The sequence below is a fragment of the Solanum pennellii genome, chromosome 6, assembly GCF_001406875.1.
Source record: "Solanum pennellii chromosome 6, SPENNV200".
Taxonomy (NCBI): domain Eukaryota; kingdom Viridiplantae; phylum Streptophyta; class Magnoliopsida; order Solanales; family Solanaceae; genus Solanum; species Solanum pennellii.
This window is the reverse complement of record NC_028642.1, coordinates 49,449,184-49,466,914: the sequence shown is the minus strand read 5'-3', so window position 1 is coordinate 49,466,914 and position 17,731 is coordinate 49,449,184. Positions and strand designations below refer to the sequence as shown.

At 29.6% G+C, this 17,731-nt stretch overlaps 1 protein-coding gene across 1 annotated transcript; it reads right to left on the bottom strand.

Moving 5' to 3' along the window:
• Positions 1–4,486: 4,486 nt before the first annotated feature.
• LOC107022718 (premnaspirodiene oxygenase-like) lies at positions 4,487–8,127 on the bottom strand. The gene is made up of 2 exons (XM_015223312.2): positions 7,157–8,127; positions 4,487–5,264 (listed from the first exon to the last, which is right to left on the bottom strand). Exons 1-2 carry the CDS (start codon positions 8,078–8,080, stop codon positions 4,644–4,646), a joined length of 1,545 nt encoding a protein of 514 aa, XP_015078798.1. The 5' UTR covers positions 8,081–8,127; the 3' UTR covers positions 4,487–4,643.
• Between the last annotated feature and the right edge of the window lie 9,604 nt (positions 8,128–17,731).

The window sequence follows — 17,731 nt, the reverse complement described above, 5'->3', positions numbered from 1 at the left end:
TTTTCACCATCACTTTTATCTACCATCATCATCATTTTTAACTATCATAATTATCCTGATCAACCACCTTCACATAATTACATTCACAATCATTTGTATCGTAATTATTAACAATCAACATGTAGTTACTGTCACACTAATCACCTCTAGCGTATTCACAACAATTATACACTAGTACTCCAGAACTGGAATAGAGACAATATTTTTAATAGAAAGGCAAGTCTAACAAATTACTCCAAACTTGTAAGTCATGGTCATCATAATGCTAGTATTAACTAAGGCATAGATGGTATAAATATGTACTGTCAGTCAGTTTCATCAAAACTTCCACGTTAATTGTTAATAAGATGCAGGGGCGGACTCACCCTATGTCATGGTATCTATATGTACTGTCAGTCAGTTTCAGAGATATATTTGAGCCCAAATATATTTTGATTAAAACTTCCACATTGATGGTTAATAAAATGCAGGGTGGACCCACCCTATGTCATGGGGTGCCGATCAACACTGCTTCGTTGAAAAAATTAGTATTATATATATATATATATATATATATATATATATATATACACTATTGTCATATATAGTTAAAGAATCTAGTCTCTTTTTGTCATCCTAGAATTAACATCATAAGAGTACTTTAGGGACACGACCCTAAAGACATGATACATAAGTATAATATTAAAAAACTTTATAGTAAACCATAACTTGACATAGGACATCATTGAATCTTATGGATTCCTTTTGCTTTTGCTTGGGAAACACAAAGCAAGCTCCTCCATCATAAAGACATCCTTTAAGAATCCAAAACCAACACTTTGTGTAAAAAGTAGATATGAATGAAGTTCGTACAAGGATGCACTAAGTAAGGAAACCATGCAAAAACATGCATTTAAAAGGGATATTTCTTGAAAATCATACTTCATGCCTTTTTGAGTAAATCTTCATAAAATGTTTATACAATAGTTTTTTTTTTTTTACATACTTCATATAGACAATATCAAAGGCCAAATATCATATAAGATCACACATAGAATTTAATCCATAGTTGGGGGTCACTTTACAATGACCTTTTTGTTCTTTACAGTAAACTCCTTCTATTAACACTTTAACCTCCCAAGTAACCCTCTAGTGATACTATGTCCAACACATCACCTTAAGGACACAAGGAAACAATACAGATATTCTTTACAAGTCATCATATATCGTCATAGAAGTATAATATAAGATCGACACATTTAAGCCAATATTATAACAATATTACAGTAAACTATATCTACTTACACATATACTAACTTCACTTCACATCAATGCATTATAAGACCTTACTCATAATCCTACTCTAAGTATGCTAGTAAAACTTATATATGAATCCCCACAACCTCACACATACTTAGTAAGCCTATCACAAGACCACAAGCCTAACATTCTATATCATACATCAACATGTAAATAAAGACAACTTCATTCTTGTCAATACAAGACCTTCATCATATAGTCATTAAGACAAACATAGTGCATATAAGAATAAGACCACATAACATAGACTCATACCATGCACATATTCATAAGAGGTAGACAAATACTATCACGCCATGCATAAGGACATAACCATAATCATACACGTTAGATCACCTTCCAAGAACCCCCTATGGAGCAAGTTGTGCAATGCCTAGGTGGGTTCATTACTTCCACCTATCCTAAAATACCTCCCTTAGGTAATCCTAATTAGGGTCTTACTCATTTACTTCCATTTTCCATTTTACTTTACGGAAACTATAACCTTAGCCGACAATAACACTATGTAAGCCAAACATTTAATATGGTGTCATCCCCTCACACCAAAAGAGGTTGTCTTACTTGCCAAGGTAAGACATGAGTATCATGATAGAATATTAGGTGATATAACTTGCTAGATCCTATGGGGAAACATAATTATGGTACTTAGAGTTATTATGTAAACATCAACTCTATGCCCTTGGGCTATGAGGCTATCCACCTCATGATGATTATAGTTACCTACCTTCCTCCAATCGGAAAGGACACCCCTCACTTTAATTTCACTTGGTTCTAAGCTAAGTTACCTTTATTAAAATCCTTTATTACATTAATTTATAAAAACATAGGCTTTATGAAATTTACTCCCCATATGCTTAGCTCATAGGTTATAGATGAAGAGTCATTTCATCAACCTATATCATTTGAGAATACTTTTCACATGGACATAGCATATGTAAGCATCTATCTAGTTTAGGAATCTCTTAAGCGCACCTTTCAAGAGCTCCTCTATTGACTAGATCCTCATACTTGTGTGTGTACATACATGTGAGGAAACCTTTCATATAACACCTTTAGACCACGCATGTTCATACGTTACTTCATTCATCCATAAGTGTACAAGTGTAACTATCTGAGCCATGCTTTCATATATAAACATTTAGACACTAGGTATAATCACACTTCATCATACACATAGTTCACAATATATCATATAAGACATGTTCATAACATACTCATGCATTCATATCCATGTACATATAAGACAATACTTAGGAACTATCCTATCAAGGAACATATGTGCAATGCATAGACAAGGTCCCATAATTTTGTCCATACTAGAGAGCCTATCAAGTCATCCTAGTTAAGGAAAGATATATCATACTTTCATTGACATAAGCTTCACATGCATATTAGTAGACACTAGTGAATACGAGAACAACCTTCCATTTGATACTATGATCTTTTATTACTTTTAAGCATGCATGTGAAGTGATATAGTGTGTACATTGGTCAATATGATCACATAATGGCTATCAATAAAACACTGGGGCAGCAACCCTCTTAGGACCACAATCCAAAACCAAGCATAGACCACACAACACATAATAGTATAGTAGACAAAGCAACTTCATATTACACTTAAGACTCCAAACTTTTGCTATTCATGCATTCACATGGAAATATATAAGTAGGGGTCATCATTCCTTAATATTTAATAATGGCAGCATCTACACATAACCCTAGCATAATTATTCTCATGCTTATAACAATAGTAACATAACATAGATTCACAACTAGAGTAGAAGACTAGGTACAAGTTACACATAAGGTGAACATCATAACCACACATTCATATATTCATCAATTTTGCTTCAAGGCCATGTCAACACATATATAATGACAATAAAGTAAACACCTCCACAATAAGTGGACCATACCACACAATGTCATACAAGGGTTCATCAANTACTTACTAAACTTATTTTATCATGATTTAGTACTTTAAATTATGATCAATTTCATTATGACTTATTAATTTGCATTATTTGTTTTACGCGATTTTATTATTATTATTATTTTGAATATTTTAGTGTCATTAATTATATCATATTTTTTATTATTTTCTTGAGAAATAACTTAGATAGTTGCATTTTGATAGGACTAAATAAATATTTGAAATACAAATAAATTATATGTTTTTATGAATACATTATCGAAAAAACCCGAAAATCCGAAGAAACCCGAAAAAAACCCAAGTTCAAAAACTCGAATTTTATTGGTTTGGTTTGGTTTATAAATTCAAAAACCCGACACAAATAGTTTGATTTGATATTTAAAAAACCCGAATCAACCCGATCATGTACACCCCTACTTACAAGTAACATTAATGGCACTAGTTAACAGTTGAGCCTCTTGGCTCGTTTGTTTGTAGATTGAAATCAATGGTTATTCGCCGGCGTGGCCCAAGATTGAGCTTCAGTGAGCCCGAATTATATTTTTTACTTTTGAGACATTTTCAGAATTTTTGAAATATTATTGGGATTCGAACCAATAATATTTAATACTTAATACTATCTCAAATGAGAGGATTATAAATACATTTCAAAATATGAATACTCATCGAAGAAAGTTTAATATTTTACTTGACTTACGTTTTATTAGTACATTTTAAACAGTTTTTATTAATATAATGTTATTATATCAATTATATATTGTTTACTAATTTTTAAATATCGACACTGCTTATAAAATTTTTTGCGTACATTACTGATAAGATGAGCGGACTCCTTATAAGGCCTTGACAATCCTCTTCCTTTCAAGTCAGCTTCAGGATGTGAAAGTTAGGCCCGAGACCTAATTTAACACGGTATCAGAGAAGACCCATCTCATTCAATATTGGGGACCAAAAAATAAAAAAATTGCCCAAAATTATCTATGCACCGAATGCTTATAAGCATTGGGTGTGAGGTAATTTGACACGATCCAATCCATCAATCTTGCAGCATAGTCAGAGATCTATGTTAGTACTGTTATTTTGGTAATGAGAATTATGTGATACAAAGTAGCAGATTAATTCCTTAAGCATTTTAAAAATCCATATATTTATCAACAAGTGATATATATGATTTGATGTAAATCTGGGATCTTCATGTGCACAAAAAAACATTAATATGATGTATTAGAGTCTAGAAAAAGAAAAGGAAAATATGATCCAAACAACTGTAGATCTTATTATTTGATCATTACTAATTTTCTAGGTACACAAATCAAAACATATACCAAACCGAAACTAAAGGAGATTCATACTAAGTATAAATTATACATAGTACTTACTATATTTATCATTTAAAGCACGTACAGCATCAAATTTTGTCATCGTCTTTGTGTTCTATGGCAATTAAACACAAATCTCTATGCTTAGCTGCACTTAATCCATTTTTTTCAATCATATCCAAGTCTTCTGGATTAGCTCCATACGGAAACACCCAATCAAAATGGTAGAGGAGTTGAGCCAAAGGATGCTTACCATTAGTTAAACCAAATTGCATTCCCGGACAAATCCTTCTACCAGAACCAAACGGAATAAATTTATAATAATTTCCCATATAGTCAACAGGGGAATTTTCAAATCTTTCTGGTATAAAACTTTCAGGGTCGTCCCAACTTTCTGAATCTCTTCCAAGGGCCCATGTATTTATTAGTACTCTTGTCTTTGGAGGTATTGTATATCCATTTATATACGTTTGTTTCCTACATTCCCTTGGTAGTAGAGTACTTGGAGGATGTAGCCTTAATGTTTCTTTGATCACTAACTTTAGATATGTTAATTTATCAAGATCATCTTCATTAAAAGTTATCATTCCTTTGAAGACTTGCCTCACTTCATTTTGTGCCTTGGCCATAATTTTTGGCCTCCTCATCATTTCTGATAATGCCCAAATAATAGTCGCAGCTGAAGTTTCTGTTCCAGCAGCAAACATGTCCTACAACAACAAATAAGTGTGTATATTCGTAAATATTAGTCCCTTAATTTCACAAAGAATGATCTACTTTGACTTGGCACGAAGTTTTAAAAAATAAATAAGATTTTTGAATCTTGTGGTCTTAAATTAAAGTTATGTCAAATGTACAAAATTGTCTTTTAATCTTGTGGCCTTAGAGATGACACGTGGAAAGCTGAAAGTAAAATGTTACCAAGAAAATAAAGAAATCATTCTTTTTTAAACAGACTAAAAAAGAAAGAAGATCAGTCTTTTTTAAACGGAGAGAGTAGTACAAAGACTAACATATTCAAATAGAGTGGTTTAAGTTTAGGTGATATAATGTGAGCCACGATGACTTCCTAAGGGACTATGGCTCGTGGCAAAATGACTGATTCAATTGATATTATTGGGTCGAGTAAAATGTTGGAAGTTTTATATGGAATTCAGATCCAATTAACTATTGTTAAAAAGGTCTAGGGATTAGAAAGAACGGTTATGCAAATTTTGTCGAAGCTTTGGTTGTCAGTTATCTCTCATCCCCTTTCTCTGTTCTTGTATCTCATCCCCTTCTAGTTACCGTCTTCTATGTTAATATATCTGTAATTAGTGTGTTATTACTTTATTGTGTGTATTATATGCAGTGGCGGAGACAGAATTTTCATCGAGGGGGTTCAAAAAGATAAGTAAGCACGATAATAGTATTCATAAAAGCGGGGCGGGTCAAATATAAATGGGTTGAATCAGATATAAGCAACTAAAAAAATTCAACTCCACCTCAACCCAAACAATAAAATCGAGTAAGTATATGTTTGACATAACATTAAAATATAAGTACGAGAGAATATATTTTTTAAACCTATAATTATGGGTTTTATTTGTGTTATTGATGTATATAAACGTTATTCAATATTTGAAATTAACAAAGAAATAATTTTGATTCTGATCATACTGTAGCAATAGAATTTGTGTCGAGAAAACAATTATCAAGATTGAGAAATATCGCGACAATCGTATTTATTTATAAATTTTAAATAATTACTCTTATTTATTTAATTTTACTTATAATTATATTATTTATTAATCAAATATAAATTAAATGTTTGATTTAAAATGAGTATGGGAGAATGTATTTTTTTAATTTTAATTATGAAAACTTAAAAAACATTTGTAAGTTTTACTTAATTTTATAAAAATAGAAAAGAAATTTATTTTTAATATCTAATAAAATATTATAAATCCCAATAGATTTTCAAACAAAACAATTTTTCATTTATTTAGAAATAAAAATGAAAATCAATTGAAAATAGGGTGGAAAACGTTGTTATTTGAAATTGAACCCGCAACGTAGCACTTAGGTAGCGAATTTCTTGAACCCCCTTACCACTGAGCCAAGCCCTTGGCTTATGTTCAAGGGGTTCATCACTTAGTATATACTTATAATTCGAAAAATTATTCCTATATATATCGTGTAATTTTTTCAACGATGGAGGTTCGGATGAACCCCCTTGGATCCTTGTAGATTCGCCCCTGATTACATGTTGTAACTTGTAATTAGTGATTAATATGTATAACAATGCTTTTGTTCGAATCGAGTTTGTTTCATTCGGTGTTTATCAGCTACTACATTTTTAACTAATACAAACATTAATCTTTTCCGACCAATTTTTAAGATTACAAATTTTTGTTTTATGGAGACAGTTATAGATTATTTTTTTTAATGAATCAGAGGAATAAAGGGTTGAATTTAAGTGGATTGTAGTAGCAAGCTCATTCTGCCACTTACGATACCTACTTCTAGATATTCTTTTGAATTTCTAAAAAAGTGAAAATATATATATATATGTTCTATAGACTAATATGGTGTATATAACTTAATTAAGGAGAAGACTTACAGAAATAATTGCTTTTATGTGATCACTTGTGATTGGAAATTGAAGTTCACCATTCTCCTTAATTCTAAGAAGAACATCAACCAAATCTTCACCTCCAATTAATTTATCACCATTACCTTTGCATCCAAGGGCTCTATACTTAATGTGCTCATTAACAATATTCTCCAAAGCTTCATCAACTTTCTTATGCATCTTCAATAGTTTCGATTTCACTCCACTCATCTTGTGAAGTAACTTCCACGACGGAAACAAATCAGCCACATCAAATCCTCCTAACGTATCCAACACATCCCTCAACAAATTTATCAAATGATCTTGATTCGTGCATACTTTTCCAAAAGCTGATCTACAAGTCACTGAGTTTGTATATCGAAGAATTAGTGCTGTTAAGTTGACAAGACGAGTACCATTAGTGGATCGGATTGATGAGAGGAGTCTCGTAATCTCATCTTTCCGAATTGAACTAAATGACTTGACCGTTTTGGTACTTAATAACTCCGTGACACAAATATTACGCATTTGTCTCCATTTATCACCGTATGGTGCAAATGCGATGTCCTTATAATTATAAGTTGTGATGTCTATGGATGTAAGTTGTGGCTTAGTAGCAAAGGCGAGTTCATGAGTTTTTAGTATTTCTTTCACCATATTAGGGGAAGATACGATTACAGCAGGAATTTCTCCGAGTTGTAAGTACATAATCGGACCATATTTTGTTGCTAGATTTTTTAGGGTGCGATGTGGAAATAATAGTGCACCTCTCAAGTGATGAAGACTACCAATAATGGGGAGTCTCCATGGACCTGGAGGCAATTTTTCTTTTGCCGTTGATGATTTTCTAAGTAATTTGACAAATAGAGTAAACAAGAAGGGAAAGAATATAAGTAGTGCAACAAAGTTGTAAGTAGAGGAATAAATCTCCATATTTTTTACTAAAATAAGGAAGAAAATTGAGGTTTTGATGTATATTGATTCCTTGAGATTTAGCAGGCTTTTATAATGCTGCTTCTGAAATGGCGCTGGGTAAAGTCAACATCCTGCTTATGACAAGACGTGTGAGCAGTTAGGTGGCTCAAATTGGATTAAGAAATAAAATTGTCTTTTTGCTATTAGTTATAATTTTTTTTACACGTTGATAGGCGCTTGATCCCAATCAGTGATATCAGAGAGTTAAAATCCTGAAGTCAATTCCCAAAAGCACTATATTGTATGAGGCATGTATTGGGAGGAACATTATTGGGTAATAGCTACATCTTGCCTACAAGGGTTGGGTAGCTCCAATAGAGGTCATGAATGAACATCGTACTTGTTTGGCCGTGCCTAAAATGAAAAAGACAGCAAATTAAGGGACATTTAATGCATAACAGTTGGGAGTAGATGTTTGTTCCTGAATGGTTGAACACCAACCATCATCTTTAATAAGTACAAAATTTTATATCTATTCATAAGCACGTATTTTGAAATGATATTTTATCTATGTTATTTTATTTTTTAAAATATATTTATTTTTCTAACTTAATAAATTTTAACTAAAAATGAAAATAGATCAGTTTATTTTAAAATAAAAAAATATATAAACTTCTTAAATTTCTAACCATTTAGCATTATTTGAGGTTGGAAAGGTATATGCAATTTTACTCTTGTATTTTTGTCAAAGGCAAATTTTAAAACTTGAACTCATGACTTTATGATCATACGACAACAATCTTACCACTTATTTGAATTAGGTCTGATATTTGTTAGATGTTATTGTATGAAATTGGGATTTGATGGGCTCATCGGTCTTCTTTTAAATGATACATTCTCTGTTTCAGAAAGCATAATTTATTTTTATTTAGTTTATTTATAAAATAATAATCTTTTTTCTGTTCGTAATATTTTAATTTAAGTTTTTCATATGACATATTTCAAGCAATAAAATTTAAGAATATTTTGACATATTTAACATAATATTAATTTGGCGAAATAATATGATGGCCCTCTATACTTGTTCGAGTTTGTATTATGGATTCCTCTATTAAATCATTTATCAACTGAACTTTTACACTCAATAAAAAACAATATATCAAATCCTTCTAACCACTTAAAAGAAGTGTGACTACACACATTTGAAGGCAAGAGGACATCATATTTAAATTTAAAATACGGAACTAATAATAAAAATAAATTTTAAAAAAATAATTTTCATCTTCTTTAACAGCTATTTGGCATTGGCACCTCCTTGACGACAAGTTACAAGTTGTTATATCAATGGAACGAGAGAGTGGTATTGGTTGATTTTATGGCGATACTTGTTGGAATTTAGTGTCGGCTCTTGTCTACAAATTTTTAGGCCAATGCCTTAGACTTTTATTTTTTAGGGCCTCAAAATTTTATAAATAAGAATTATTTTTAATTTTTCATTAAAAAAATTAATTATTTATAATAAAAAGTATATATATATATATATATATGCTAGTGAAGAATATAAATATATATATATTCTTCACTAGCACTCACATTATTTATCCTTCTAAACTCTTTATATTATGCATTCTATTTCTTCAAATCTTTATATTTTGTCAAAAATATGAATTAATAGCCAAAATGTATTGAATAAAGTAAATAACAAATATTCTTCTGTTTCTTCGTAACTTTTCACATTAAAATATGGTATACCGAGTTATCAATTTTTTGAATCAGATTCTATGATTCTAATTCTTATCTTTATTTAAAATTAATCAAACAGAACTATATTATCAATTCATATAATAATTGTCTCAATAATGATGTTTTTAGTGTTGAATTGATAAAATCTTGCTTAAAATAACAATTAAAAAAGTATTTATAAAAAAAAAGATATCATGCAATTATTTACATCTAAAAATTTATAAAAATAAATAAATACAGATAAAATTTATTTAAATTTTTGGCCTCTAATTAAAATTTCGCTTTAGGCCTCGAATTATGTTGAGTCACCCCATTGATTTGCAGTGGAGTGAGAGAGAGAAAGGCGACCTTTTTCGGCAAAATGGGAGGCAGTGAGGGTGTTTGTTGATAGACAAAAGCACGGAATGATTCGTGTGGCGGATTCGTGTGGTGGCCCCTTTGGGTTGCTAATTTTGTGGAGCTAAGTTGGAGAAGGAGAAAAGGAAAATGGTGAAAGATGGAGACGAGTGAAGGAGAAAGTACAGGTCTCGCCTGCGAGAGGAGCGGTGGTGCGGCGACTTTCGCGGTGGATTTTCAATGTTACACGATTGAAACCAGGGAGGAGCTTGGAGTCCCATATTTTCTTAAAGAATCAATTTAATTTACGTTTTACTTGATAAAATTTGATTGATAATTTTTAAAAATAGTTAATGAAGATAATTATGATATGTTATTAATTAATGTGACATGGGTTTGAAATGTCTATTAAGTCATCTACGGCCACTTAAAGTTTTCCACATATTTCACTTAAACACCTCAACATGTCCATTTTCCTATTAGACACTTCAACCTTAAAAAATAAATACATATCAAACATTTTTCTGACACCTAATTAAAAAATGAAGTGCGTGCAACACACACGCAATTGATGTGGCAAAATAACAAATTAAACTACGACATGTGGCATTTTAGTTTAATTATCTTAAATAAATGAAATTAAAATACCAAAAAATCTAAATCTAAAAAAAAAAAGAGTTTCAACCAGAAAAAAAAAAAAAGAAAAATCCACCTCACCCCACCCACCCCAAACCTCCCCTTCTTCTCTTTCCCTTAAAGATAACCCTTTCCACCATTGTTGTTGTTCATCTAAAAAAAAGTGGAGATTTTAACATATACTAACTAAGAATTTTTTATTTTTGTTTCTCTCTATCCCGTCTTTTTGTTCCTATTTGAAATTGATGTTGTTATTTTTTTACAAAAAATACGTTCTTATTAATTTTGATTTCGAATTTTGTTTCTACTTTGTTGTGGAAGAAGAAGGGGTTGTGTATGCGTCTCCATTTTTTCTGATAAGGAGATGTGGATGATAGCCTTCGTTTTTTCCAGCAAAAAAATATGAATGGTGGTATCCATTTTCTCCGGCAAAAAAGATGTCAAGATATAATTTTAAATCTGAAAAATTAGAACAATGACAAGAAGAAATATGATAAAACAACATATTAAGGCTTGGAATGTAAGGAATAAAGTGATGTTTGGATTTATTATTGCCTTGGAATTCTTATGTTAATGGTGGATTGTTATGAAGAAATAAGAGCAACAGGGTGGTAAAATTTTGAAAAGGAGGATTTGAAAAGATTGTTATTTTTTTAAAAAAAAATAATGAGAAAAAAAGTTTGAAAATTGTTGATTAAATGATTCACGCGCTCATTAAGGCGTGAATCTCACTTTTTTGCCACATGTGCACAACTTGTTTAAATGGTTCAAATTCAGAACAGTCCAGGTGTTCAATAGGTATAAGTCCTAGTTAAAATGTTTAAGTGAAATATCTGGACAACTTTAAGGGGCCATCTATGACTTAAGCCATCTATTTAAGTAAGTGAACTATAAACATAGTAGGAAGGGTTTAAAATTCTTCTTTTCATTTAATTTAAAGGTTCGATTGATAAAACATTAAGTAATTAAGAGTTCATAATACAAATACATACAGTTATAAAAGTTAACCAGACCCATTTGCTTATTAATTTAAGAATAACAAGACTGAAATTTTTTATTTATTTTAAGAATATATATCAAGTCAAACTAGAAGTAATTATTTAACATGTCAAAAAAAATCTTATACAATATTTCAAAGACTTACTCTTAAATGAAGGTTACGCATTCCTAAATTATAGAGTATTTATTAATAGAGGTGTGTAGTGTGTACAAATCTAGGGGGATGCCAGAAAAAACACCCTAACTACCAAAGACTTTAAAACCGATCACCAAATCCAATCTCAAATTTCTTTTTTAAAAGAAAAAAGGCTCAAATATGTCATTAAACTTTTAGAAAAAACTTATTTACACGTGATCGATTATAATTCGGTCACGTCATTAATTTTTTAATTAAAAACTTTATTAAAATATTAATTCAATTTTTACTCAGAATTTTAATATTTTTTTATTAAAAAAATCAATAAAAGTGGTTAATTATAATTAGGTCACGTCATTAATTTTTTAATTAAAAAATAAAAAAATTAATTTTTATTCAGAATTTTGATATTTTTTATTAAAAAAATTGATGACGTGGCCAATTATAATTCGGCCACGTCATTAATTTTTTAAATTAAAAAAATTAAATTTTTTTCAGAATTAAGATTTTTTTTAATCAAAAAAATTAATGACTTGGCCGAATTATAATTGGCCACGTGTCAAAAATGATTTTGCAAAACTATTCTTAAAAAATAATGGCATGAACGAGTCTTTTCTTCAATTATAATGGCATAAATGAGCCAAAATTTTAACTGATGACATAAATGAGCCTTTTCTGAAAGTTTGATGACATATTTGAGGAGTAATTTCCCCAGATAGTCACCCATGTTTGGAAAATTACCTAGGAATATCACTTATGTTTGTTGTAGGACTACAATATCACTCAACTCTGCCTATTTTTCTCAAAATATACTTGATATAAAAAAATACACTATTTCTCTACAAAGGTATCATGTCACTTTTTTTAATTTATTATTAATATTTTTCTAATTCTTTTAAAGAACCGGAGAAATTCACATATTTTCTTGAAGAACCGAAGGAGCTCATATTACAGTTCTTAATGTATTTTTTTTACTGGGTATAATATGTGGGTTTGTCTATTTATTTTAAAAAATCTATCTATATATAATAGGAGAAGTAAAAAGTGTCACATGTCAGCACCATAAATATTCAAGAATTTTAATTTTTCAAAAAGCATCTTAAATATGCTCTAAAAATACAATTAAAAAAATAGGAATTTTAATATAGCTATTTCAAATAGAAAATAAAAGCTCTTTTGTTTAAAAAAGCTGTAACGACAAAAAATGGATGATTTTTAAATGCCTCTAATTTTAAATTTAAAGGAAAAAAATGAAATCGAACTATTTTTTTTTTATAAAGACAGTAATGGCTATTATGGGGGGAAAATGAAAGATCTTTAAATGCTTCAAATTTCAATTTTTAAGGTTAAAAAATGAAAACTGAAAATTAAATTATTTATTTATCACACTTTCAGTAATTTTAGGGAATGCTCCAACAAAATGGAATGTAGAAATAAATATCTAAATAGGAGAAGAAAAAGTGCACCATACAAAATCTATAATTATTATTTTAAAAATTAATTAAAAAACTTATAGTAAAAAATAATAGTCATCATTAAAAAATAATTAAAACAGTCCATTAGTAGTAAGTTGTAGAAATGGAGTACTTTTTTTTCATTCATTTTTAAAATTTATCTTTATATATTTGAAAACAAAATATTTTCAAAAAACATAAATAGAAAACAATATTAAAAAAAAAACATATTGCAACCTAATGTTTAAATAGGTTTAAAGCATATTTTTTTAATAATAAAAAAATAAATAATGTGACATGACATCCTAATTGGAGAGAGATAATGCGTTTTTTGTGTCAAGTATAGTTTGAGGAAAATAGGTAAAGTTGGGTGATATTGTAGTCCTAAAACAAACATAAGTGATATTCCTAGGTAATTTCTCATTTGAGTCTTTTCCCTTTTTAAAAGGGATAATGCACAAGTACCCTTCAACCTATGTCCGAAATCTCATAGACATAATTATACTATACTAAGGTCCTATTTATCCCCTGAACTTATTTTATTAATAATTTTCTATCCCTTTTCGGCCTACGTGACACTATCTTGTGGGTTCAACGCTGATTGACTTTTTTTTTCAAGCTAGTGTCACGTAGATCGAAAAGAAATACAAATTACTTATAAAATAAGTTTAGGAGGGTAATAAAACCTTAGTATAGTATAAGTGTGTCTCTGAAATTTGGGGCATAGGTTGAGAAGGTAATTGTGCATTTTCCCTTTTTAAAATAAAATATAAATAGGTCTTTTGCTCACGAAAATTGTGAAACTTAACAAAAAAAACTGTTTTGAAATAAAGAAAATAAATGATATTTTAAAATTAGAATTGTGCTTGTTCATAATACAAAGTAGGCTTATTTTTAATTTTTCTCTTCTTGTAGACCTTAAACTATGCATTAATTAAGATAACATGAGGACAGATGAATTACAGGGAAACATCATCTAAAATCATTTAAAACGTTTACGTATAAACTTCCTCTTGTAAAGTTGTTTTCAATAGGGTGGAAATATGATTTAATGGTGGAACTAGGGGTGGCAACATTAACTCATTAAATTTAAATATGATCCAACAAATCCATTTAAATCTATTGTGTTAATGACTTTTTTCATTTAATATTTTGGGTTATTTTAACCATTCTATTTAGTTAATCTAAACATGGGTTAATTTGGGGCTGAATCCATCGTCAGCCTTTAAATTTGGCACCAATTTTCACTTAGACACTTCAAGTAGGCTTTGTTCATTTTAAACACCTCAAGTAAGGGGCCGCTCTGCTATTTTGACACCTTTTTGCCAATCAGCTAAAATTATAAAGTGTGTGTAACACACTTGCGAATGACATGACATCATGACTAATTAAAAACTGACATGTAGCATTTGAATGTAAAAATAATAATTTAAAATAAATTATTAAAAAATAATTAATTTTTCAGCCAAAATAAATAAATAACATTACCTATTTTCTACCATCCTACCCCATCTTATATCACCCCCCTTACCCCATCTGCCTTACGTCGCTTTTGCCTCCCAAACTCTATAACCATTTTTTCTTGATTCTTCTTCCAAATTTTTCAAGAAAAACATTAGATTTTAGTTTTTTAATTGATTTTAAATATTATATATGACACCTTCTAACTTTTTGAAAAAAATGTGTCTTGTTCGAAAAAATCTTTCAAAATTAGTGATGATTTTTAAAAATTTTGTTCTTATAAACGTTTTTAAAATGACACAGCGGGACTCAACATAAAGTGCCTAAAATGAACAAAGTCTAGTTAAAGTGTTTAAGTGAAAATTAATGTCAACTTTAGGAGGCTACCGATGGGTTCAACCTAATTTGGGTGAAATATTTTTACTTGATATTCCATATAGTTATAATAAAGAAAAATGGTTGTATTTGTTTTCTTTGTTAATTAAACAACTTATAATGATTTCAAACAAGGAAATCAAAATTTGGAAAAAGTTGAACGAATTGAGATATCACTTATAACTTAATCCATTTTGAATCAGTACATATAGAAAGCCTAAGTAAGTGTTGCCCATATGATAGCATATCATGATATGGTATCGTGAGATGGAATCAACGTTTGGACATGCGATTTTACGTTGATTTTATCTCATGAGATATGATACTATATTCTCCAAAAATTATGATATGGAATCATATGGGAATACCATGTCATGATTTGAATTATTTTAATACAAAAATTGATTCACGAGTTTATATTTTGTTAAAAACTACCCCACATTTATATCTACTAACCATTTAGTTTCACATGTAAATAAAATTTATAATCACATCATTGCTTTTTAAAATTTATTATTCTCACCGACATAAAATTTATTATTGTCACCAACATATAATCACTTTAACTCACACTTCACGATTGTGAGTAATAAAATCTTGAAGAACCCGTGAAAGGTGTTTCATTTTTACTCAAATATATTGATGAAACAATTACTTAAGTGGAGAATAAATAATTTTGTAATAATTTATTAGACGATTTTATGATTTTTTGTTTATTTGATAATATTGAATAAACAATTTGGGCTATTTTAATAGTTTTAGAACTTATGGATTTTTATGTTTATGAGAAAATATACAACACCAAAATTTCATATCGCATATCCAAACAAAACTTCAATTTCATATCATGATACTATATCATGATTCCATGTCATGATACCATATCACATTGCCAAACGGACATAAGTAGGGTTGGCAGAATTGGGCAATAACCATCTATAGATTTGAAATTTAACATTAGTAATTTAGTACATATTTAACACAGAACGAATTTTTTACGGAAAATAACACATATTTTATTACTTTAGGAGTTAATTACTCAGATTTATGCTAGTTTGTAATATTATATTCCTTACTATATTTTGAGCCTTAGAATATGTGTATATATCTTCCTCTTCCAGACACATATATCACGTACATATGAGGTCAAAATTGGTAGTAATTTATTTTAGATACACTATATACAAGTAGATTCACATGTATCTAACCATCTCGCTCACCTCTTTCATATCTCGTTAACTACTCTTGTCTCTCCCTCTCGTTGTATTTTAGAATGTGTCTAGTATATGCATGTATCAAAAATATGTTGACTATATCTCGCTCGCTTATATCCTTCTCTCTGACCCCTTTTTCTCTATTTCAATGTTCTGACTTTTATTCATGTGTATTTGATTTGAAATACGTGAAATTATTAATTAGTGACACAAAATATCATTAATTAGATAGTAGTTCATTTTATTTTTTAACAGGTACAAAAACTGGTTTGGCGAAATTCACATTCTACCAGCTACGTCCACCCCTATGTAGTGGCGGAACTAGAATTTTCGTCAAAGGTATTCATATTTTAGGACAAGGCGAATTCAATGAGCCTTAACTTACTATGTCAAGGATGTTCAACAATTAGTATATATATCCAAAAATATTGATATTTAATATATATAGTCATAAATATGTGCAAGTTATTTTCGAGTGAATTTTATTGTTTTGCTAGCTATCCTTTTCATTGTAATTAAATAGCTATACGTGACATGATTACTGCTCGCATAAATTTAAAATTAGGTGTCTGATACAAGACGCCTAATTTAGTTTTAGACAAATGAATTCTCTTCAGACACCTAATTTCAAATTTATGTGGAGAGTAATCATGTTACGTGTAGCTATTTAATTAAAATGAAAAGAATAACTTGCATATATGTTCCTATTCACTCTAAAAGTACGTACAAATGTGATTAATATGTGCATTAGATCGATTGTCAAGTGGTAGGTGCAAGCAACATCATAACCATATTAATTTTTTGTGTCGCTTCTACTAAGACTAGAAAAAACATGGCCCGTATCACGCCTAACTGAAGATTGTTTAAGCTAAATTGATGTGATTCACAATAATAATTGTAGAACATATATTAATTTATTTATTAGTACATACTAAGGGAAGCTTAGTTTACAAAATAGTTTCGTAAGTCATATTTATATATAACAAAAATCTGATGTATCTTCAAAGTTTGAGATACTTAATCATAAAATTGAGACCCGTTAAATAAAAGAAGGTTATGATTAGGAGTGGCAAACGAGTAAGTCGAGTAGAATATGAGTCGATCAAAAAATGAGTTAAATAAAAATGGGTAAGTTATTGTCCGACTCAACTCATATTTTAAATGGGTAAAACGAATTTACCCAATGAATCCACATTATATTAGAGATCTTGTTAAATGCTTTAAAAAAAATTATCAATTAACTCCACGCATACCAGCTCCTCCCCCCACTCCCAACCCCCACAATCACCTTCCAACAAAATGTAAAAAAAAAAAA